Here is a 25,974-nt window from a genome sequence, read left to right on the forward strand (position 1 = left end):
GTGAGAGGATAAATGCTACCTGTTTAAGCCTCTGAGTGTGTGGAGTTCTGTTATGGAAGCCCTGGCTGACCAATACACTGGCTTTCCATGAAAGGCCAGCCTCCCCTGTGAGGAATGAGCCACCTTCTCCCAACCCCTGATGCTGAAGCTGTACAATCAAGGGGGAGCTAGAAATAGAAATGGTGACAGATTAGAATGCACAGAACAAACAGTCTCTCCAGTGTGTTAGACATTGGACTTTATGTGCACCTGGTTGCTACCTGTATGTTCACCATAGCCTATGACTACAATATCAGCTTCTGTTCACAGTTGAAGAAACACAGAGAAGTTAGAGCCTGGTTGAGGAACCACAGCTGGGAAGTGGCTGAGCCAGAACCTAAATTGGGGTATCTGATCCCAGAGCCTTCATTTCTAGCTACTCCAGGAGCATGGTAATGCCCACTCTGACTGCTGCTTCTGAATGGACACAGGCTATCAGTGTAATGAGCAGAAGTAGTGAAAGCCCTTTCCTCTGACCATAATGACCCTAGTTTCTTAGCCTTGTACCTGGAAGTGTGGCCTCCTGTTTCCTCCAGCCCTGACTCCCTGACCACCATCCTACTCGTGCTCTATAATTTTGTGATAGAATAAAAGCAGAGTGAACTTAGAACTTGCATGGGACTAAAAGTGATGATTCTAGAAGTGATGAATCAGAATATGTGGATTTGAACTGTGACTTACCCATTCACCTGGATCTGTAGCTTGGACAAGTGACTTAACGACTCTGCTTCAATATCCTTTTCTGTGATGTGACAATCAGAGTACCTACCTCATAGAGTTTTCATGAGGACTCAAGAGGACAATGTATGTCAAACACTTGGCCTGGTGTGTAGTACAAAATAATTGATAATTAATAAAAGCTGGGTGATTTGAGATGAGTCCATTCACCTCACTAGTTCTTAGATTTCTCCTGTAGAAAGCATAATAGTATCTTTCTCATTACAGTGACAAGAAGATTAAATGTGATAATGTCAGAACACAGAGTCTTAAAATTCTTCCTTAGACCCTTCCAATGAGGCACAACCATTACTTAGCTTTCTTGTGGGAGTGAGGAGGGAAGATTTTTTTCTTTTCTACAAGACATCTTCCTTCTGATTATAAAAAGTAAACATGTGGTGTATGTGAAGTTTTTTTTCACCAAACTTAAACCACCGTTCTCTGTGGAATGGGGCTGGGATGTGTGTGTGTGTGTGTGTGTGTGTGTGTGTGTGTGTGTTTACTTTAAACTTTATCATACTTGTGCATTGTTTGAAACTTTTACAACCACAAGTATTCCCTTAAGTACTAAGAACATGGAAAATACACTCACTGTAGATCATTTATCTCCTTTTTTCTTGTGCATTTCTTTCTTTCTTGTGAATTTCTTATAAGCAGTTTTTTTCTAAACTCAGTTTGAAAGTCTTTATCTTTTAATGTCGTAACTAATATGTTTGTCTCACTGCTGTCATTTTGCTTTATGTGGCCAATTTCTGAAGCTCTTACGTGGTGTCCTGCCTTCTTTGTCTTTTGAGATAGACAATGTGTTTCCTCCTGTTTTAATTTTCTATTGGGACATGGAAAGCAGCAAGCTCACCTTTCATTCAATTTGCAAGTGCTTTTAAGTTTTTCACCAACACATTTGATGTCATTTTCTCTCTAGCGATATAATGCAAGAATGTAGTGACAAGACAGCCAAGAGCAGGGGTGTCAATTGTGGTTCTATCAACTTGCAAGTTGGAAGGACTCTGGACAAGTGGCTTAAACTTCTAAGTCCCAGAGGGGTCAAAATGACACCTCTTTCCTAGGTTGGACATACAAAACACTTACATGGTGCAGTGTGCTTATTTGATTCTTTCTTAAAAGGAAAGCAAAGAAGAGACAAAGATGGGGTTAACCAGGTGTTTCTATGTAGTGACCTTCACTCCTTGGAAGTCTATCTTAGGACATGTTTCATTTTACACCTATGGATAATGCCTCCATCCTCTGAACTCTAGATTTATGGTGATTGAACTACTGCTTCTGGGCCAAGCCCAGCCCAATCACTTATGTGGCCTAAGGTTGCTGTCATATGGTGATGGCAGAATTGAGCAGAAATATTATGGCCCACAAGGTCAACAATATTTCCTCTGTGGCTCTTTAAGAAAATGCTTGCCCATCCCCTCCCACTGCTTCCCATCTGCCTGAAGATCCTCCTCCTTTCTAAATTTAGGAGAAGCCATTTTCTCCCATGTCCTATTACAGCCTCTCAAAAGCTAAGTGGCTCTTAGCATATATTACAAGATTTTCTAAAAGACCATTAGTTTTTGCACTTAATTGTCCACAAGGTGGGGATACTTAATCAAAAACAAAACTAGAAAAAAAGACAAAGCTGCTAATCACAAAGCAGTTCCTTCCGAGGTTTGGACGAAAGGAAGAGTGGGCTGAGGAGAGAAGACTCCCAGGTTTCAATCCTAGGGTTTGGCCTCTTCGGGTGGCATCTGGTTCTCTGCCTGTCTGATGTGCTGCTCCCCAGATCCCCAGAACCAAGTTGGCAGGAAAACCTCATCACTGAGAAGACTGAGCAGGCTCCCCCTGTGCTAAGTCAGGGTCTCCAATAGGCTGCCCTCACTTCAGGTGTCTGCTATTCCAAACATAGCGCATTTACCCCAAAGTGGAGTGAATGCTGATTCACTGGTCCCATAAGGACACAGCTAGAACCAAGTGAGAATAATGCCAACAGCCAACCCTTCCTGAGCGCTACCTCTACCAGGCACTGCTGCTGCTTCATGTTACTGGTGCACGTTAACAACACTGCTGGGAGGTCCCCAGGGTCACCTGCACTTCACTGAGGTACACAGTGGTCAAGTTGCTTGCCCACTGAGACTTAAGAGGTCATTCATTCATTCATTCAGTGATTTATTTATTAATTTTGACGAGGCATCTATCAAATGTCAAACACTATGCTTGGAAATGGGGATATGAGGCCAAAGAAGATTCCCTGGGTGTATACACCAGGATGAACACCACTAGCACTTATATATATGCTCACTTTATGCCTGGGATGGCCCTTGATATACACAGCTTATAATTATCCCTGTTTTTATTTTGCTCTCTTTTTTCAGCTGAAAAGACAGAGACTCCCAGAGAAATGGCAGCTTACCAGGATTGCAGCTCAGAGCCCTCTAACTTGGAAGCCCCTGAATCTTGCCAGCTGCAATACATTCTGGGTAGTTTTCTCCTCCCCACACACCCATTAGCTTGGAGCAATGCCATTTCTAAGGCAGGAGCCCCTTTCTTTTCCTCGCCCTCCCACTTGTGACCAGTCTTGCTGCTCAGATTTGGTATTGAAACTGAGTAAGTAGAGTGGTCTCTTAGGTCTCCATCCTTGGCCCTTCACAGGATGTGAGACAAAGCTTTATGCCTCTGCCTCCTGGAGTACCATCACTTCCTTAGGGATCTTTAGGATACACACTATCCGGTATTCCCAAGTAATTTTTGAGCACCAACTCTGTATTAGTTGCTGTGCTTGGTACAGATTTGGTATGATCATTGCTCTCAGAGGCTTCATCTGTATTTTAAATGCCTGCAATTTGGTCGAACAGAAGGTGGTCACTGACACAGACTAAAGCAAGGTGGGACTGAGAGGATGCCACTTTAGCCCAGCAACTGCTGTAAGCTGTATTTGTCCTGGCTGGCTCTCCCTGTGTTGCTTGAAGATACCAGGATACCAACCAGTATTTAATAGGGCCACAACGGTTAGGGCAGGGAGATAGTTCAGGGAACTGGAGAAAATAAGCATGTAGAGAAGAGAAGATTGGCAGACAGCAGAAAAGACTAGGAAACTCACAGCACTGCCAACATCTGGTGGGGCTACATGGAGCCAGAAACAGGAGGTCCTAATCTTTGCGAAGCTGAGATTCCAACGGAAAGAAAAAGCAAGTCTTGATACCTCACAGTCCAAAACTAGCATTTGTCCAGTTTAATTTCCACTCATGATTCAAACACCTGTACAAACAGATCCTTTAAAGGCCCTGCCATTCCAGCGTGAAGGCCATGGGTAGCCATGGGTCCTAGGAGAAGAGGATGGATGGATGGATGTAGAATGGGACCATTGTGGTCAGAACCACTCAGTCCCTCTGCTGAATTCCTCTGACTGACAGTCACAGCCCCCAACCCATGAAAATGTACCTTCACAGCGCAGCACAGCACTGTTCCAGACCACACTGCCCTCCTTCAGGATGCAGGTGATGGTCTCTGAGCCCTGTGTGCCCAGGAAGCCTTCATCACAGAGGAAGGAGATGGAGCTGCCCAGTTGGAGGCTGTCACCAAATCTTTTGCCATTTACTGGAACGCCAGGATCTGGACACTCATTGTGTCGAAAGGCTGTGGATGGAAGTCAAGGAGACAGTTAGAGTAGACCCTAGACATCCATCATGTCCCAAGAACATGTCATGCTGGGGGGAGAGCTAGACGTTCCAGAAGCTGGGACTGATGGTTATGACTGCTACATCCCACCCACAAAGCAGGTGCTTATTAAACTTGACCTTCTCTTTTTCTGAGCACCCAATCCGACTCCATTCTAATGGATATTCACATATCAGGCAGTGAGTGAAGTGTTTTCTTATGTCAGCTCATTTGCATCATGTCATGATTCTGACAAGTACATACTACCCTAGTTTACAAATAGGAAACTGAGTCTCAGTGTGATTGAGGTGTGTAGATCTGCCTCCCCAGTGTCAAATTCATTCCATGCTTCCCTGACTTCAGACAGTTATGGGATCATTTATGCTGCAGGGGAAGTGGTTCTCACTCCTGTGATGCTAAGAGGCACTAAGCATCATAAAGAAGCTGCCCTGGAATTAACCCTGTCTGAAGCTATTCCCTTCCTTTCCCTGCTTCTTGTCAGGGCTGCTTCTCTCTCTGCTCAGGAAACCGATAATGCAGTGAGCAGGGAGAGGAGAGAGACAGAACACTGCAGATTTAATCAAGCGTTGCCTCATTATTGCACCAGTCCTGGGCAATTTATGTAATCTTGCTGAGCCTCAGTTTCCTGTCCTAAATAAGGGATCTGCCTTCACCTACAGGGTCATTCTGAGAAACAAATAAAATGAAAGTTGATAAGAATGTGAAGTGAACATTTGGTGTAGCACTTACATCTAGTAAGTGCACCTAGAGAAAAGTTTCTTTTCTTCTTTCCTTTTCTGCCTGGAAAGATACTCTTTTCTACATCTTCAACCAAGCACATTCTCAGCTTTCCTCCATCAGGAGTGCCAAAATGTTCACAGAGATGCTGCTAGAGTCTGATCTTACACATGTTCCCACTGTTTTAACGATGGTCACCTTCCCATGGAGACCAAGCTCCATGTTTGCATGGCATGTGTCATGTGCACAGGCCTCTGAAATTTCCTACGGACAGAAACATATGCACATTCAAAAATAGAAGTGGTCTTATAGGCTGCTGGACCTTGCTAGGGGCAGGAGAGCTGCAGACTTGTGAGCCTTTCTACCATAGATGGTCACTGTGCCTTGGATGTAGAAACAATGGGGCCTTGCCATTTATCCCCTCTGCAAACTCATACTCTGTATCCCAACCTTTCTTCATTAGAAAATGACCATGCACCTTCTCTGACAGAGATGCGAGGGGAGAACAAGAGTGATGACTGAGGCCTGGAAATCAAGGGGTTTTCCATTAAAAATCTTGTTAGTCCCACACATCAATATACATGTGTATATACACACATCCATGCACACGCGCATGCGCTGTACATGTATATGAATGTGCACAGCAGGGATATGGAGCTGTTTGAATATCTGGGAGCAAAATTTCTTAAGTCAAGGTTTTCATCCTACCTACTTCTAACTGTGTACCTGCTTGAACCTCAGGTCCTGGCATTTGAGAAGGGACAGATCTTGGCCAGTAGAGTGTCACTGTGGGCTAGCAGTCCACACAGTAGGCACACAGTAGGAACTCAGTTAAACAGCGGTTGTGTCATCCTTGTCCATGGTCCTTCATGTATAAGGAGGATTAATTTTACTGCCAGGAGCTCTAGGTGTGGAAACAGGACCACTGATCATTGTTACAGAGACATAGATTTCAGGTTACATGAGGCAAAAGCAATAAGAGAAAGTGACACTTGGTAAAACTAAGCTCAGCCCACATGATCACTGACTGAGATGAGGGAGGAAACTAATGTCCTCAGGGGGAGACTAGGCTAGTTCCCAAACCCTTGTCCAAGGACTCCTGCTTCACTGACTACATACAACTCCATTTACTCTACTGTAAAAATGTAGAGTTAGGGCCATGTCCCCTCAGAGGTTTTGATTTAGTAGGCCTGGGATGAGGTCCAGAGTTTTACAAATGATTTCTTTCTCTCTATCCAGCTGCCTATTTGTATAAATGTATAGAAAAATATCTGCTTGCTGTAATTGTATTCACCAAATGTTGGCAAGGTTTATTTCTGGGTGTGGGATTTGGGGTGTAATTAACATTTCTATTTTGACCTGTCCTAGTTTTTGAGTATTCATATGTTGGTTGTGTATTGTTCTGACAATGGTGGAAACACCTTGGAGGGAAATGGCAGGGTGTGCTGGTCCTGGGATGGGCCTGCTACCCTGAGCTTGCCCTCTGGACTGCCTAGGGCCTCTTTCTGCCAAGGACTCCACCTCTGCTTCTTTTCTGGAAAGCTCAGTTTTATTAAGATTTGATTTTCTTTGGACACATCCAGTTTCCATTTTTGACCCAAACTTTCCCTTGGTGAATTCTTGGCCTTCATATTCTGGATCAGTAGGCTTCCCTGGGCTTCCTCTTCCCCTGTTCTTCCCATTTCTGCTGGTGTATGAAAGAACATGGAATCATTTACAGATCTCTCCATTCAAAAAGCATCTACTGACCTTTACCGCAGCTAGGCCCTGGGAGGTGGGGATGGAAAGGTGAGTAATATATACCTGCCCCCTTTCCATGAGCTACTGAAGAAAACAGGTAGGAGGACAGAGGTGCCAAAAGTCAGGACTGTGCATACTAGGATAGGATGACTAGGAAAGACAGAACCAGGCTTTTCTTCTTCCTGTTTCTGGATGATGGGAACAGAAACCCTGGAGGTAATGTGTCCTGAAGAGGTGGTTTCCAACAAATCTGATGTCCCAGAGAAGGGTCGTGAGGGGACAGAGTTAGTTTGGGTGATGCTTTAGAATGTGGGGCCTCATGTTCTACCATGTAGCATCTTTACTCTTTGGCTCAACTGGTCCTTAGGGGTATGTGGGACAAGGAGGCAAGCAATCTATGCCAAAGCTGTGCATGAGAGCTGGGGGCAGAGGAATTCTGTTTAAAAATGCCAGAGGGGTAAGCTGTGCATACATTTGTAGGTATGGAGCAGAGCTTAAATTAGGAACTTGTACTTTCCACACAGCCTGTGGGAAAAGGATCTAGTTAACTGCTCAACAGAACCCACTCCCACCACCCCCTAACTATAGGCTAAGTTCGCCAGGTTCATTATTTCCTATGATCCGATAATCACTTCTTGCTCTCTCTAGAGGTTTGCTTTACCCAATCTGTAAGCTTCTGCCCTGCCTCCTGCACGGTGGGCCACAAGATACAAATAAAAATAACTTCCGTTGAGATTTAGCTTCTAGGACTGAAACTGGAGTTGATAGCTTTCAGACTGTAGCCCTACGAAGAGCTGGGAAGAAATATCCTAAGGGCTGGCTGCAATAAGTCTCTTGGCCACACAGAAACACTTCTCCAAGCCTTTGTTTGTGCTTTGACTCTGAATCAGATCTGGGCAGAGCAATGTGTGGGCAGCCTGCAAGGAACACCAGAAGTCAACAGGAAGTAGTGCTTAGGGGTTTAGGGAAGCTCATCAGAGGGACTCAGGAGCTAATGAAAGAATATCGGAAGCTTTCTTTCCCTTAGGCCCTGCCTACTTTTAGCTGCGCTATGTAGGAAGTGGGCAATAGGAAGGAAACATGAGTTTCTGGGCTCATTTCTTTTATATCATATATCACACCTATGGCAATAAATGCTCCACAGAGAGCAAGATTGCAGAGAAGAGGAGCCAGCCCAGAAGGCAGGGCTTCTTGCTTTTTTCTAGTAGTTCTGGGAGCTCAAAGCCTGGCCCTGAGAACTGACCCACCCACACCAACGCTGCTCTATGGGAGCACCTTTGATCACCCTCACAAGTGGGCACCTGGGGATGAGCAGCAGGTGTCAGAGCAAGGACTCACTGGTAAAAGTGATGTTGAAGCCCCGCTTCCCTGTGGAGTGGTCAGTCTGGAACTCGAGACGAGCCACGTGGCCGCTGCTTGTGATGGAGGTGGGGAGCTGGTTTCCTGAGAAGGTGCCCAGGACCGGAGCCTCGGCAGTGGCCCCATCTTTGATGACCAGAAAATCAAATTGAGGCTCCACATCAATGTCGTTGAAAGCTAGGTGGATGCGGCTCTCAGGTCTAGCCAGGATGAGCCAGACACAGTGCAGGTGGTTGCCATAGTCCTCTGGGTAGTTGGGAGACAGGACGATCCCGGAGGGGCTGGTGAAGTTGAAGAAACAGGAAACTGTAAGAGAAGAGCAGTGGAGGGTCAGTGGGCGTCCCCCAGCTTTCTGCATGGCCACTGGGGCCAGCAGGGGGTACATTTTCTTAGCTTACAGAGCAACAGAAAGAAAGAGTGTGCCAGGGTTGGGCTGGACTGGCTGGGCTCTGAGCTCTAGGCAGGAGACATGCTGGGTTCCATGCTAGGCATAGCGCTGGCAGGGTCCCTTTGGCCAACAGCAGTCATGGTGGAGTTGGCTTTCTCTTAGCCCCTCTTGCTCACCCCAGGCAATGTCTGCATACTCTTGGTAGCGGGTGTTGGGAAAAACCATTATTCAAACTTAAATGTAGAGTCACAGTTCCTCATCCTTTTCAGTTTGATTTGCAGTAGTAAGAAAGGAAGCCACTTAAAGACACAGAGGTTGCATTTCCAGGCAGATATAATGCAAGTCCATTTCTCTCCTTTTAAATGTCTTTGATGGGAAATGACAGGGAGTCATTGGGATTCTGACAATTTCAAGCCACAACAAATCATATGCAAATGAGGTGCCAGGTGAGCACCTCTTTCAGAGATCAAAGCTTTTGAAGAAACTGGTTGAGAGAGGCAACAAGATCCCATCTCTGTGCCCTGTCCCCTTCCTGTTATTTCTCCCCTTTTCTCTGTTGTCTCTTTCCTAAAAATCCACTCTTTAGAAAGCCCTTTTCTTTCAGGTCATTTTTTGTTAATTACTAACAGAATTAACAGAAGGAGGATGAGGCAAGAAAACTGCCATCAAGTGAAAATACAGACAGACAAATACTAAGCCAAAATTAAACAGGGGAAATATAGAATGCAAAAATTAATTGCAACAACTGTGATGCAGGGAAAAATATCAATATTGAGTTAAAGCTTTTATAATTCTGTAAAAATATCCCCAAGGTAAGCAAAGAGTATGCTTAGAGGGTTCATATGAGAGAAAATAGAATTAGTAGGAAAACAGTCAACGTTACTAGAAAAAATAAAGAAAAAACATAAAACCTACTACAGTTGAGGCTTCATGGGAACTCATTATGGCATCTATTGCTGGTTACAGAGTAAATTTGATATAATCTTTTCAGAAGGGAGCATATGAATTCTCATTAAGAATCATGGAACTGCACAGATACTCTGAGTCAGTAATCTGCAGGAATTAATTCAAAAGAAAAAGAGCTACATAGACAAAGATGTTCACAGTGACATAATTCTATTATGGGGAAAAATGCGAGCAGTGTACATGTCAGCCCGATAAAGTGAGGTAAATTATAACATTTAATGTGATGCAGTTTGAAAGCAATCATTAAAGTGATACATATGACCTGGTGGGAAGACTATATTAAATATCATTTTAAATAAAACATTAGACCATAAAATTATATGTGTACTTTTGATGATAGCTATTAAATACTTGTTTATATATGAATAGATACTGGACATGAGCCCCAAAGTAGAAAGTGTAGGATGTTAGGATAGTAGATTTCTAGGTGATATTTATTTTGAAAATGAAGTGACATTTAATTTCCATGTTTGCAAAAACATTATAGTCATCTTAAACATCTTTTAAACATATAAAAGTACAAAGAAGGTAAAAATGAAAATTGGTGATCACTTAAATCCTTTATTTATATTCATATTTTATGTTAATAATATTTATAATATTATTAAATATTTTTGTTATATATTATATTTATGTTATATATTAATATTAATGTTATATATTTGTTTTATGTTAATAGCATATTTGTTTTATTTTAATAATATTCATACTGTAGTGAGCAAAGGATTTGACTTTGCTAATTATAATGAAGCTAAAATGAAAATAATAAAATCATGTTTGTCAAAGAAAGAAAACTCTGGGATTTAGCTCAGCAGCAAGCACAAGGTCATGAGTTCAATCAAAACTCATGGTATCAAAACTCATGGTATCAAAAAAAAAGAAACAAAAATCTAAGAAAACCAAAGGAAGTAGTGATTCCTTGGGTGTAATTTCTTCTAAATTTTTCTATCCTATCCGTATTCTCCTTTCCTACCTGAAGTATTTCTTTTCTAATCTGCTGTTGAAAGCCCTCCCATCAAATTCAGAAAAGTAAGCCTGGTTCTTAAGACTTATTTGGTCTCATCTCTGTAATTCTAGTATTTTTTAAGGTATTGAAATAATTTGAGCCAAGGAAAGAGAAGGGCATGAAAAAACTTTTAGGCAGTGCAACACAGAATTAATAGTACTGATTGTTATGTGTTATTAAGGTTTTTCTAAGTATAGGTATGATTCTAAGTACTTCCAACAATTACTCAATTTAATTGTCATGTAACACTCTTGAGTAAGTATTATTAGTGACTGAATTTAAAGATAAAGACACAGAGGCACGGAGAAGATGGGTAATTTGCCATGGTCACATAGCCAATATGTGACAGTGACTAATTCAAATCCACGCAATTTGACTCCAGGGAACAAGATGGTAAACACCCCACAGTATCTCCCAGCATGAGAGTAACACTGTACTGCCCACTGGGTCTAAGTCTGACAGCGCAGTTCTTGAGGGTTCCTTAAATCCGTTAGATGCCCATCTATTTATTTCAAGCATTGTATCAGACTGAATTGTGGTCACACACAGCCACACTCCCTTCAGCTTTTGGTAGTCCACTTGGCAGTATCATGTAAATGATGCCTAAAGACAATGGCCTTGAAGACCAAAAGGGGAGGGTGGTGTGTCCTGTTAAACTAGCTCAAGATGGAATGAAGAAAAAATTCTACAGTTCCAGAGGGAGATGGATCAGGAACATTGTAAGCATGTGAGCAAAAAGATTTTCTACAGAGAATTTAACTAACAACATCTGAGTCCCCACTCCCCTCTCCATCACTCTAAGACTATATTGTTTTTCTTTATAGCTGTTTTCAATTTGGATCCATTTTGGATCATGGGCAACTATATAAAGTCATTTATCTCTCAATTTGTCTTGTTCACTTGTTTTGTGAACCACCTTCTTCTCGATACATACATAGATACTCCACAAGAATAAAAATCTTCCCCTGAACTCCTAATGGCTTACAGTACCTGCCACATGGAAGATGCTCAATCAACACTTGATGAATGAATTAATGAGTATCTAATTGCAAGACTGTCAGAAAAGATGGTGATATGAACATGGGGGTCGCACAAACTCATCCCACTTCAAACCACAAGCAATAGAATTGACTAAAATCTGTAAAAATAGGTGGACCAATCTTATCAGCTCTGGGACGTAGGGAAAAATAGTGGGTGTGATGCTCTTAGACACAGTATGGATGTGACCTTAAATAATTTAGAGTAGAAATGTGTATGACCCAGTAAGTCATTAAATATCAAAGACCACAAGAAATATGGTAATCATATTACATTCATGTAAACAGCACTTGAAGATGTTTTCTATCCAATCAAGAGATGAATCAAACTTAAAAATTCAAGTAGGGGCAAGTTGTGGTTAATACAAAAGAAAAAAGATTAACAAAAAGCAAATAAGCTAATATAGTAATGAATCTAAATAATTGCTTTGAAAAGTTATGAAATGAATTGTAAATGTAACAAATATTCCTTGGAAGAGAACATATAAGATATTACTCCCACCCAAACCCTAGGGTAAAGTATTGCAGATTACATTGATATAAAGTATAAAGCTGGAGCTAGAAGATATGTTAATTTCCTCATCTTGCAAGAAATTCTGTTTTATAGTTTCAGTGGTTAATTAGAGAAATATAGGTTACAGCATGTTTTTAAAGATGCTAAGTGTAATTAGTAATAGAATATGAAACAGCTTATCTTCAAAATTATCAAAAGGGGAAAAATCAAAGCGATTAATTTAGAAAAAAGAAGGAATTCAAGCAAAAATTAATAAGGAAGTATAAAGAGGGGAACCATAAAGTAAGATACTAAAAGAAAAGACAAAATATCATTTATGCCAATAAATGCAAGCACGTTAGTATCCTCGTAAAATATAACTCTTAGCTTGAGACAAGACATACAGCTAAAATAAAGTGACTCTGAATAGTCTAGAGGAAAAGAATGGGCCAAGATTGCTTGGGCTGTACATTAGAGGAAGGCTACAATTTACCAATGCCCAGATCCCAAAGATTTTACTTGATTGATGGCATAAGCTCAGTCATCACAGATTTCAAAGCTTTCCAGGTAGATCTAACTGCAATCTGGTTGAAGTGCTACTGGCAGAAGCAAATATGAACAACAATAACAAAGCAAAAGGTTTTAATATTAACATCAGATCTTTTTATTTTACATTATCCCTGATTCTTAGATAATTAATTTTTCAAGCCAAGATTCTACTGGACAGCTACCAATAAACATTTCTTCTTGCACCTGGAAAGAGACGGGGTTGCTAACAACACGATTAAGAAGAGATTATGACCTTAAAAATCTCTGCCTTTCATCTCAGGAGATAATTCAGAGCTGCCCCAGTGAGGGCAGGAAAAGGAGGTACACACCACACAGGTTTAATATTTCTTGCTCGGGAAAATCATCTATGCATGTTACATTAACTTTTCTATTAGTGAATAGAAACAGCTTGCTTTTCAGTGTCCCAAATGAGAAATAACAACAAGAGTTGTAATTGATCTCATCACTATCAATCATGCAGCTTGAAAGAGATATCAGGTGCCTTCCCCCTTCAAAGTAGTTACCAGATTGTGTTCCTGGATCCCGACTTTAGATAGCTCGGATTAAAAAAAAAAATAATGGTAGAAAACTCATTACCAAGCAGATGTATAAAATTACTGTGCATAATATGAATTTACTATGATCTTGAGTAGAATGTAAAGGGGAATTGTTGGAAAGCTCTGCAACTTTTTCTTTTGCTATCGGTACAAGTAGCTCTGCTGTGTTCAAAATGCTAATTCTATCAGGTGTAGTCTGACAGTGTGAAGAGTATTTCATCGATCTTGATGAAGAGCTAAAACAAAGGCCAAAGATGATATTTAAAACATGGAAGATGGACACATTTTCAAATGAAGACTTTATAGTTATTCTGTATGACACAAATCACCAAAACAAGCACACTAAAATATACTTAAAAAAAGGAGACATTGGAAGATCAAAAATATTCTATGTGTTATATGCAACTCTGTGGGCTTTTAACTAAGAAACAACATTTTTACAGGTTCTCATGGAATACTGCAAAAATGGACCTTATAATAGGCTACAAGGAAATTTCCATAATTTCTGCCACACAGTAAAATTTATCTGGCCACATTTTCTACTCAGAGAACAAATAAAGTATAAGTCAGTAAGGAAAGTATAAAAAAAAACTCATAATCATTTGAAAATTCCTAAGACTTTTATTAAACAACATTTTGCATTCAAAGAGGAAATACAATTGTCAACAATGATCCTAAGCCAAAACTTCAGTAAGGAGAAAATGCACAGCCATATTCATTATGAAATAATAAATAAATATAAATGAAATGAGTGTTTATATCCAAAAAGTTACAAAGAAAATAAATGAATAGGAATAAGAAAAGAAAGGAGAATAAATTCAGGAGAGATCAAAACAGGAAAAAAATAGCTGGCTTCTAAAGACAAAAACAGAAGAGAAATTTTAGATTTGTCTACCTTAGAAAGACATATTTGTGTGTGTATATATGAGAGAAGGTTATAAAGTTAAGACAATGATCTAATTATAAAGTATAGAATGTGGAACATTGAATAATGTATTTAAAATTCAAGCAGAATGAATTTTCCAGGCAGATTTGAATTATCAAAAGTAGTTTGAAGGAAAAATCTTGAGGAAACTGGACATTATTTAGGAAGTAGGTGGTCTCATGTTTAAAATCTTAAACAAACAGATACTATCCAAACTGTTTAATTTTGATACAAATAGTCTCATAACAATAGTACGTATGATACACATATTCACATCCACCTGCTTATGCATGTACACATGAACAGTGAGGAGAAAACAATCCTATATATAAAGTGCTAGCAAATCAAATTCAGTTCTAAAATAATACAAGCACACCCTATCTAACAAAAAACAACAAAGCTTTACTGATATATAAAGAAGGAAATTGAAAAACGGAGTAAGCATTCCTGTTTGAAAAGAGTTCATATTGCTAAGGTGACAGTTATCCTTAAGCCACAGTATAAATGTAACCTGATTCCAGGCAAAAGCCACCCCATTTTTTTTGTGGTACTGAAAAACAATTGTAAGATCCATCCATTGGAATAAAAAGGTTGAAGTAGTCATGCTCTCTTTGAAACTGATGAGGAAAAATAATGTAGGAGGTGCTAGCTGGCATTCCAACACTGTTATAGCAAGATCTATGACTGGCACTATCATTAATCTCCCTGTTACAGATGCAGAAACTAAGTCCAAGTGTTCACACAACCTGCCCATATCACATAGCCTGTAAATGATGGCGCTGGCACAATGACCCAGTCAGGTTAGTTCTACAGCCCAAGCACTCAACCATATCTGCTTCCACCCAGTGGAGGGAGAGCTCACTAAAATAGATTCTAGGTGTAACATATTAATAGTTATTACAAAGCTGCAATAATAAAATCTATGTAGTATTGGTTTCAAATAACATATCAATGGAACTGAAAAAAAGTGAATAAATACATACAGAAATGTAAGAATTTAGCATATGGTTAAGGGTCTTTTCAAATTTGCAAAGAAAATGTTACTTGATCAGTAGAATACCTGAGGACAAATAGTCAACCAGGTTTTGAAGATTAGACACATCTCACTCCATGTGCCATAAAAGTGCTAGAAAAAATATATGGAATATGTGTATAATTTCAGAGGAAGACTTAAGTATTATGGCCAAGTTAGAAATTGCAAGGGAAACAATATTTTAAACTAAAAAAAAAAAAAAAAAAATAGAAAACTTCTGAATTTCAAAAAGGTGTTGGGGACCAGAAATTGTAAATTGACATCATATGTCCTAGGCTCTCCTTACCTTACCTGCCTGGTGGAAACCACCTTTCTCTGGATCAATGAAATCAACACTCAAGTGTGGGGATGACCTTGGCATGTTTCTTTTATGATGTTAAACTTGTCCATTCTACTGCAGCCTCTAGGCTGTTCCAGGAAAAGCACCCCATCTTCTCCCCTACACTGGCTGATAAATAGTGGCTGGCTTGGAGTGCCTGGTCTGAGGCACTGATCTCCCAGCCTCCCATTTTTATTATTAAAAATGTTGGTTTCTTATTCCATCCTTTGGCTGTATCCCTCATACAGGCAGTTGGGGATCTGGCCAGGTCCCTGAGGTAAGGAATAAGTGGAGAGAAAATATTTGCACGTCTTTATAGGTAGATACTTACTCTGCTTCATATATAAAAAACTACGATTCAACAAAAGACAAAGCACTTGAACTAGAAATATAAGCCAGGGAAATAAAGAGGCAACTAACAAAAGCAAAATAAAGTTTAGGACACTGAAGGTGTGGAAAAGTGGGCAATGTTATTAGAAAACAGAAACTTAAAATAACAGAAATACTGACGAGGAGAAGACTAACCAGGGGCAGAAGGAAAACAGGCAGGGGTAAGCAGTTACAGGAATAAAGCGGGGTGTCCAGGAGGAGGAGGAGGGGTCACCTGCTGATGGGCCTCTGAGCAGAAGTATCCCCTGTGCTGAGAGCGCTCGGCTCATCAGGTTTTGGTGACAAGAGGCTTGTTGGTGACCTTGGTGAGAACAGTTTCACAAGTGCGGGGGACCCAAGTCAGACAAGGGCGGGTAATGGAGTACTGGAAGGTTAAGATGTGTACAGGGTACAGACCTGGAACCTGTCAAAAAAGCCTGAGATGTCAAGAGAGTTTCCGAGATTCTGCAAGGAAATGTGATGTGGTTGTAAAGAAAGATGCTTTTATGTTTTCTTTTTGAAAAAAACAAAAAAACAAAAAGCCAAAAACCTCATGAGACGAACAGGTTTGCTCTACCAAATCTCCTGCCACGATGTGCTGACTCACAAAGCTAAGGGCTAGCCAGTTACAGATCGGAACCTCCCAAATTGTTAGCTGAAACAAAAATTTCCTAAGCTGATTATCTCAGGTACTTGTTACAGTCATGGGAAACTGAACAACACAGAATGTGAGCGTGAGGGGGGGTCCATAGCAAAATATATGAATCGGTGTTTTATCACCCTTTAGAGACTGGTCATGACATGAGCTGGATGTTGAAAACAAACACACACAAAAAAGGAAGAGAACAGAAAAATGTGTGAATTCATTACAGGTAGAGAAGGTGAGAACTGTTTGTGACTGTATGCTGAATTCTGTGTAAGTGTGTATTAGATACAATATAAAAATGCATTTTTATTATGATGCTAAGTGTTTGAAAGCTTCTGACATTGAACTTGAATAAAAGCATGTTAAAATTTTTATTAATATTAATATTTTCTTAATATTAATCTACAAGTGGGATTGGTTTTTGATGGGAGAAAGGCTTGATCATCTTTCTATTATAGTAAGAGAGAGGATGGCAGAAGAGACAAGAGGGTATGGATCTGCAAGCTTGGTGTCTTTGGTATTTGCAAATTCATTGTGTTGCCTGTGAGGTGGAAGTGAGGTCACTCTCCAGTGCAATGCGAAGGCAGGGAAGGGTTTGTGGAGAGTGGAGAATGCCCAGGATAATTTTCATGGAGGAGCAGAGACCAGGCTGACTTGAGAAACACAGATGGGTTGCCAGGCACTGTTGCAGGTTTGATTGAAATTGGTGACCATGAACCTACAGCAGTGCCAATTTTGCCTGCTTGGGTGATTTTCTCCAGCAATGTTCACCCAAGCATAAATCCCCCAATCAGACACCTCTTGCTTCATTTTACGTCTTGGGATCAGCTGAGGTAGCTTTGCTGATTAATGCTACTGCTGAGCTGAAGGCAGAGGTTTAACAAACCAACCTTCACATTTCCTTTGCCTCTTTTTACTCAGCTCAGTGTGGTTAATTTCCATCTCAGTTAACTTAACATCACCTCTAGGGTTGGAGCTTGGTAAAAGTTATCATTTAACTTTGATGGTTGCATGGAGACTGTGGGAAATTCTCAAGGTGACACGTCAGAGGTGAAGCTAGTCAGCCACCTGTCATGACTCATCTTTGTCACAAAAAAGGTTAATTTTAGTGCCCCAGTTCTACATGAGATTACTGAGGACAAAAAGATTAAGATGTGATATACTTATGTACTAACTCCCCACGATGAATGCATTCATTATGCATCACAAACACGTGTTATAAAAACATACATGTAAAGAAAAGACAATATCGAGGATTTCTTCTAGAAATGCACACAAATTCTAAGTACTGGCTATGTATTTCCTAAGTATCTTGTATGTACTTTTAATTCATATTTGATATAATCTGATTCAAAAACCATTCACTGTGCTGAAGATTTTGCATTTAGTTTCTCTTTAAAATCCCTATCTCTTGGCACAGCAGGATTTGAATGCTGGTGACCTGAGGCAAGTTGGCATGGCATTCACCAGAGCTGCCCCCTCCCTCTTTCCTGATGACTCTGGATTCTGCTATGACCTCTTGCTCTGACTGCCCCTTGCCAGTCACTTGGAAGTTCTTTTCTTCTACCTGACTTTTACATTTTGGAGCATGAAGGGCTCTTTCAGAGTTGTCTTTTCATAATACACACTTTTATCAGGGTTCCCCTCCTGACCTGCACCCCTAAATGTGCACCTCCAGAACTGATCTCTCTTCTGGCTCCAGAGCCCTATATCAATGGTCTGTGAATTGTCTTCATCTAGCTCTGGCTTCAGGGAAGCTATGCCAGCCACTGTTCTAAAAAGGAGGTTAGTAGCCAAAACGATGGATAAGCCATCAGTCCCTGTCTGATTGACTTCTAATAGATGATACAACATAAGAATGGGCAAATAGAAAAACACTGATGGAATGTGAGTGGGTGGCTTTCAATCAGGGAGTGAAATATGGCCTGTCTGAGGAAGTGGTCTCCGAAGCATGTTCTGAGGAGGAGAAGCCAGCCATCTTAGGGAGCTCACTACAGGCAGAGAGAATTCTGCAAGTGCAAAGGCCCTGGGATGGGAATGAGCTTGGTGTATGTGAGAGACAGAGAAAGCCAGAGTGACAGAAGAATGGTGATGGATGGAGCAAGGAACAGAGGAGATGCAGAGGATGGCAAAAGTCTTTTAAATCATGAGAAAGAGTATGGCTTTTTATCACATTATTTTAAATAAAACATGTTCCAAGTTGCACTCTCGGTCATCTTCCCCACACATGGCTCTAGGTTTCAGGACATAGAATGTTCTATGGCATTAATAAATAATTCATCCCTGCCATCAACCACGTATGAGCCAGACCCTCTTCTCACTTCTCTCTCTCTTCTCCTTTATACTGCTGCCTTCCAAAGAAACACCAGTATCCCAGGCCATCCTGCCACATTCCAGACTCAAAACAAAGCTGCTTGATGTTTATCTCTCCTGAAGATCCCACCAGCACCTCAAACGCATGCTCAGAATTAAACTATTTTTCTGATGCCTCCTTTATTCCTTACCTCCACGAATGATAGTATCTAGTTGCCTAAGAAAAATACATCAACTCCTTCTTCACCTCCACATCCAATCAGTAACTACTGTAAATTCTATCTTGTCAATGTCTCTTGTAGTTGTCAAAACGTCTTTGCACCCTATTAAGTGGAGATCTTCTTCTTACTGAAACAGGCTCCGTGGTCTCCCATTTTAAGTCTCAGGCAGTTTGAATACATCCTCAGTGTTGGCTCAATGTGGAGGATCACTTTTATCAATCACAAATTTTTGTTCAGTTATATCCTCATTTAAAATTCTTTAAAGACACCCTGCTGCAGAGGATAAAGCTAGACTTCTCAAAAGGGCTCACGACTCCCAAGACCCAAGACTGTTGCTAAGCTCTTCTATCTTCATCCCCCACTCAGTGAAAACTATTCCAGTTAAATTAAACCACTTGCAACTCCACAATCGTATAAGGCTAACCTCATGTTTGTACTTCTCTCCATGCTATTTTGTCATTCTAGAATGTTCTTGTCTCTTGTCCATGTTAAAACTGCTTAGTATGATTTCTGTTGAGTACAGTGGGGCCTTACCACCCTGTACTAATACAAGTCAGTGGAGGATGGAGATGAACAGAGCAAAGAACAGAGGAGAAGCTGTATCAAGCTCCCCCTACCTCAGTGCCTATCTGTGCCAGGCTTTGGATGCAATTCCATGAAATTGAGAGCTGAAGAGTAAATCCTGCTAATAATAGGCTGGGTGGGTGGGAAAGTAAGCATATTCTAAACCAAATCCTCTTCCACTTCTTCCACACCAGCATTGTCTAATGATAATACTAATACAAATAATAACAACTATGACAAAGACAGGACACTAATACTAAGGATTTGCTGGATGATTGGCACTGAAGATACAATGAACAGGACACAGTTCTGCCTGCAGGCAGTTTGCACTCAAATGAGAGTGTCATACAACAAATGAAATAAGTGGTGCTCACTGTAGTAGATTGTATTATTGTCCACAATCACTTGGTCCCTTCCTGTCCTTGCCATACACCCCTTTCCATGGAACCTTCATGCCTATCACCCCTGACTTTGGTCTTGGTCTTGTGATTAGCTCTAACCCACAGAGTATGAGTAGACATGACACAGGCATTTCCAAGCAGAGAATTTCAAGGTGCTTGGGTGGTTTGCTTCTGTCTTTTGAAGCTTTTGCTTTCTGCCATGAGAACAGCATGCTCCAGGTAGAGGCTATTCACATCTTGAGGCAGTTGATATCACCACAAAAGTTGACTGATACACATGTGAAGGGAGGCATGAAGGTTAGAGAAGGCACCTCTAGGAAAGCGACAGTTAAGGGATAATGAGATGCAGCCAGCATTATGACAGTTTTTCAACCTAGTGAACCATAAGTGAAAAGGCACTTAGGTAGGAAAGTTTCAAAGGAAAGAGTGCTGCGTGATGAAGGGAGGAGACAGGAAGGGGTCAGCCACGTACAGTTTCATAGACCTTTTGCTCAGGGATCTCTCACGGCAGCCAAATCACTCAGCTGAGGCCCAGTCCTTAGTTTGGTGTGAAGCCTGTCAGGCCATGATGAGGGAAGCCATATATTACACAAGGGATTCTTTAGAGAATGAGACGTGACATGAAGAATAATTACACAGAAGAAAAGGTATAAACCAGGATTGTACTAAGCACATAGGGATATATGGTCAGTCCACTCACGGCCCTTTTATTTCCTGCCCACCAAAGCGATTCTATACTGTGGAAGTAGCTTCTGTTTAAATTTCCCCCTCACCATGAGGCCCTCTGGGACTGGGACCCTATGCTGAATCTCCCAGGTGAGTCTGATGATTATTAAGTTCTTTTCTCCCTGTTCCCTGAAACCCCTAGAGCTAGGCTAGGTTCTTAATATAGATCACCTACCTGCTCAGTGGCATGGTCTCTGGGAATTACCACAGCCTGGAATTATCCTGAAGCCATTCTGATTCTTATCTGTTCAAGGAGCAGATTCTGACACTTTACGGAACAAAGTGTGAAGTGTGCTCTAAGTTCCTGGCAAACAGCAGAATCCACACTCCAAAGGCTTAGCAATTACCTCGAACATAGACCACAAACTCTTTGGAAAACACGTGTAGCTAAACCAAGCCATCAACCTAAATAAAGGTGAAACAAATGTAAAGAACATTGGGTTTGCATGTTATGTTTCACTTATTAACTGTACAATGACAGGGGGTAGCAGGTATTTTAACTTACTGAATCTTTTCTGACATGGGTAAATAACTTCGGGATGAATAACTTCTAAACTACAGCTTCGATGGGAACACCCAAAGTGATGAAGCTTGGAAGGCAGGGAGTGTAGCCCCACGCCTGGGGCCTGAGAGCATGCCTTTGATTTTTACTGACTCCGCAACAAGAGGGCCTGTCCCAGCTGTGTCTCCACTCATGCTTCTTCCCAGTGCAACTCTTGGTCTCAACCAGCCAGCTAGAGCAGAGTTTTCCACTCCTTTCACAGCACAGCTTCTACCAAGCAAGCTCCTCTGCCCCTCGGTCGCTCTCCTTCTCAGTGAATGAACAGATGATCTCAGTCCCAGGAGACTCTAATGGAATCCCTTTAATGGCATGGTTGATTCTTGATTGCAAACTGTGATGTGGGCTGCTGCCTTCTGTGGGCAGTAAGGGGGCCTCTGGTGCTAAATGGCTTGATACATGAGGGGTGGATGGTCTATCAGCTTTGACTTTCACTGTAGGAGTCTGAGGACTGTGACATTTTGGGTAGAAGATGGATGCCCTGATGACTCAGTCTTTCCATGGCCTTAGCAAAATGCCTCTTACCTCTGTGAAGTCACACAGCTGCCAGAGCCTAGCCCCTAGGATCTTTGAGTGACCTTCAGAGGGTTCTATCTTTGCCATAGGAGCCGATCCAGGCTGGCCATTGGGTCCCACTGAGGCTAGCTTATTCCCTGGGCCAGCCAGACACCAGTGTTAGCTGGGAGGACAATGGCTTAGTGTAATGTCATTCAAGAGCTTAAGCCTTCCATCATGCCGGAGGAATATAAGAAAGGGTATGCACCGCATTCCTCATGGTTCAGGAGGTGCTCCCAGGACTGCAGGCCCAGCCACTTGATCTCTGAGGTCATCGGGGCTTATCACTTCCAAAAGCCCTGAGTTCTATTAAAGTCCATCATGTCTCCTATGGCTGTTTCAGCAACTGCTTTTTCTCAGATGTAAAACAAGCTACAGTCCACTCATGTTTCAAACTGTCACCCACTGAAGGCTGGAAAAGAATGTAAGTCACTGCTCAGCAAGATGGTAAGGAAGTTTGTGTAGATTTTCCTGCAGGGGAACCACCACAATCCAGAGCCATACTCAGCCTGAGATATCAACCTTCAAGGCCTTGGGAAGCTTTACCTGAATTAACAAGCCTATGGGTAGCATTCCCATTCTTAACCCCTCATCTGAGCTCCAGAAGATTGGTTTTGTATATAGTGACTGGAGGGAGGTCCTTAAAAGCTAACTCAAGACTCTCTTAGAAAACTAAGTCCTAGAAAAAGTGAGTAGTGCCCCCTGAGAACTACAGAACTGAGGACACCCACCATACCCAGGCCAGAGTGATGCACATACCAAACCAAAAATTTGCCAAGAGGCTCAAAGAACAGGGTAGGGATACTGACAGAACCTCACACTTCTACTCTGAAGCCAGCAGCTGAGAGGACAGACCCTTGTAGGTGAGGTCCTGTGTCTGTCTCCATAGCTGCACAGTCACGTGTGGCAGAGCACAAGGAGAAGGTACAAACAGTGTGTGGAACATTCACAGAGAAAAAGAGTCTGTTAGTTTGATCTGGAAGGTAGAAAGGAAGTGAGAAGGACAGAGATATAGGAACCCCCAAAAGTAGAGATCACCACCATGACTAAGATTCCTTGGTAATAGCTTAGATTAGCTAGATTTCCCAGTCCCCATTCTGTCCAATAGCTGAGGTCTTAACATTCCTTAGCCCTGGAGTCTGGCCTGGAAGAATATGATCTCTGGACTGACTGGGGATTAAACTGTGTTTGCAGTTTGGTTCTGGACAGATTGCTGAGTCACACTGGATTGAAATGTTGTCTGTGCTGCAATCTTCCAAGGAAACTTCTGAGAAGCTGTCAACTGGAATAAAATTTCTTTTATTTGTTGTAGCATTTTGTAATGCATCTATTATTGTAACAATTTAGATTGCTTGGTGATAAAATTGTGTGCTTATGTCACTCAATAGACTATCTGAACTCTTGGAGGCTCAGACCATGTGAGGATGACCCCTGACACTCTAGGTGTTGAGCATGATGCCTGGGGGTACGGAAGCCCCTTCCTTTCATCTTTTGCTGCACTTTTTTTTGTGGGGGATAGCAGGGGTTGAACTCATGACCTTGTGCTTGACAGTCAGGCACCTATGCTGCTGAGCTAAATCCCCGACCCCTTTTTTGCTGCATTTAAATTAAATTAAACAGGCAACCACAGTATCAAGATGTAAAATGTCAAAGTATTGGCCCAACACTTCATTCCTTGCTGAGTTATCAGCGTAGAGGTTGATATTCCATGAATCCCAAGAGATCATGATACTAAAACAACTAAATTACAGCAGCCTCAGTCTGCCCGGCTTTGTGGCAACAATATACAATCACAACAGATCACTGCATGCACCATAGCTCATGCCATATGGGATGCCATTTGTCAAGGAACCAAATTCCTCAGGAAGATGTCAATGTCTCTCCAAGCATCTGGCACACAGTAGGTATTCTGCACTAGCAAGTTTAGAAATCTTGCCCAACGTCTAGATCACCAAGAAAAGTTTTAGAATTACAATTCCTGGGTCCTATCTTGGGCCTGCTGAATTAGAGTTTCTGGGAAGGAGGCTGAGAATTCTACATTTTAAAATGCCTTTGAGGAAGTCTGAGGATTAGCTGAGTAGGAATCCATTTTAGACTGGGCAGGGTCGCCAACGAGTATCTGCCTATTTAAACATAAAAGTAGCAAGTGATGTATGGGGCCTGTACTAGCCTGATAGGAAAAATGTTGACTCTGCTTCCTCGGGCATTCTGGAGGGAAATCTGCTGGGGTCTTCACTGTGAATCAAGGGTTCACCCAATCTTTGTGTGACCCGCCCATTGCCAGGTACGCCAAACACCTGTACTCCTCAGACCTAGTTCTTACAGACAGATTTGGAGCCACACCCAGCTAGACATTGGTATGTTAGGACATTCCAGCTCCACAAGCCAGTGGAGTGAGGTGTGCGGGTGGATTCAGAGAGGCAGTATCTGGTGGGCTTGAGATGAGCCAGCAAACTGGCTCCACCACCCCCTCTGCCACCCCTTCTCCAACATGTGTGGGCTTTTAAATTGAGTGTTGGAGTCTCTCATCCCTGCTGGGATTAAAGCTCTTTCTGAAACGGTAGCCTCAGGCTGGGGCAGTGTATAATCTGCAGGAAAGACCTCATTCTCTTGGGTGAGGACCTGACTCAACCTAAAGCTGGAGCCCATATCAGTTATCTGCTTATATAAACATAAAGCTATCCTAGGATGAAGGAAATCCAACTGGCCTGGTAAAACAAGGGCTGACTCTCTCTCTGGACATCCTGATGAGCAATGACCACATCTCCCTTGGTGAGCCATCCTTTCACCCAGGGCCAGGCCTCCCTTAACTCTGGTGTGCCCTGCCATGCGTTAGGGTTATACATACACTGCCATGCCTACACCCCAGTGCACTCCAGCCCTCTCCCTCCTCCGTCACTATGACTTTCTGCCAAGGCAAGGACTCTTCGGGCCACTGAGAGCCTTTCTGCAGGGCAGGCCATGTCACCAGCAGCAGAGTGAGGCCACAGGTTCTCAGCATCCAGGTTTTTAAATGTAACAGAAAGAAAGGGTTCCAGGACTCCCCAAACTCCCTATTTATTTCTATGGCTCCTAATGGTCAGTGGGACTTTGCAGGGATTTTGAAATGAGAATATTATGACAAGCAGAGAAAGTTCACATAGTTCCTGCACCGATCATAAATAATCCCAGAAATATCACCCTCTGTATCAGTGGTGGGGAACCTACAGCACCCGTGTTATTGTATTTTTCTTTTAAGACAAAAGATATTAATGTAGAGTTGTTTTATATTTTCTAAACTAAAACCTCGGTATGCACGTTTAATCACAGTGTGAGTACTTTGTGATAAATGGGTTTAGGGTTAAAGTTTGGCACTCAGTCTCTCAAAGGTTCCTCATCACTGCTCTGTACTGAGGGTGATGCTTTCAGGCCCTGCCTGATCCCAACTCTGACTTTGAACATTTGAAAACAGCAATTGCTGAGGACCTTAGCTATTGTGATCATATTTTCTGGGCCAATGCAAAGGATGCTTGAAATTGTACTTGTTCCAGAAAATCTGGAATTATACATATGTAGGGAATACCAGGGTTTAGCTAAGGAGAGGAGGAAAAATGGGGGCACGCTTCATCTGTGCACGGGGCACAGAGGTCGAGGTGGGGAGGGAAGGGAATAAAGGCACCTGCTTGTTTAAGAAGAAAGGTAGCTGGCTAGCCATGTATGTGACCTATATGAAGAAAACCACAGAGCTGTTAAATTTAGGAAAATGAAAGTAGAGAATCCAAAGGAGAGACATGCCACACGGCTGGATGGGAAGGCTGTGTATTATAAAATGCCTATTTTCTTCAAGTTAATTTACAGTTTAACAAGAGTGCACACACACAGTCCCAATAGGATTTATTTTTACTCTGAGAAAATGATTCTAAAATTAATCTTGAACAACAAACAGATGAGAATAACAATGACTATTCTGAAAGAGAAAATAATTAAGGAGGAAGGAGTCATTTTTAGCTCTGCTAGATATTAGAACATCTTATAAAACAACAATTAAAATTATTCAAGGCTGGGGCCAAGATAGACAGAGCAACAGTACAAAGTGTGACTTAAGAAACAGACTTAACTACATTTGAGGA

General features: G+C 41.7%; 1 protein-coding gene across 9 annotated transcripts in view; it reads right to left on the reverse strand.

Annotated features, from left to right (window-relative positions):
* Csmd2 (CUB and Sushi multiple domains 2) overlaps positions 1-25,974 on the reverse strand; it is a 566,560-nt gene that overhangs the window by 203,985 nt on the left and 336,601 nt on the right. For all 9 annotated transcript variants that reach the window (XM_063236033.1, XM_063236032.1, XM_063236031.1 and 6 more), the window contains 2 exons: positions 8,218-8,544; positions 4,186-4,380 (listed from right to left, as the gene is read on the reverse strand). In XM_063236033.1, the coding sequence (XP_063092103.1) occupies positions 4,186-4,380; positions 8,218-8,544 (522 nt within the window). The remainder of the gene's footprint in view (positions 1-4,185; positions 4,381-8,217; positions 8,545-25,974) is intronic.

The sequence above is a fragment of the Cavia porcellus genome, unplaced genomic scaffold (genome assembly GCF_034190915.1).
Source record: "Cavia porcellus strain 051 isolate PalLab524CR breed Dunkin Hartley unplaced genomic scaffold, mCavPor4.1 scaffold_25, whole genome shotgun sequence".
Classification (NCBI taxonomy): Eukaryota; Metazoa; Chordata; class Mammalia; order Rodentia; family Caviidae; genus Cavia; species Cavia porcellus.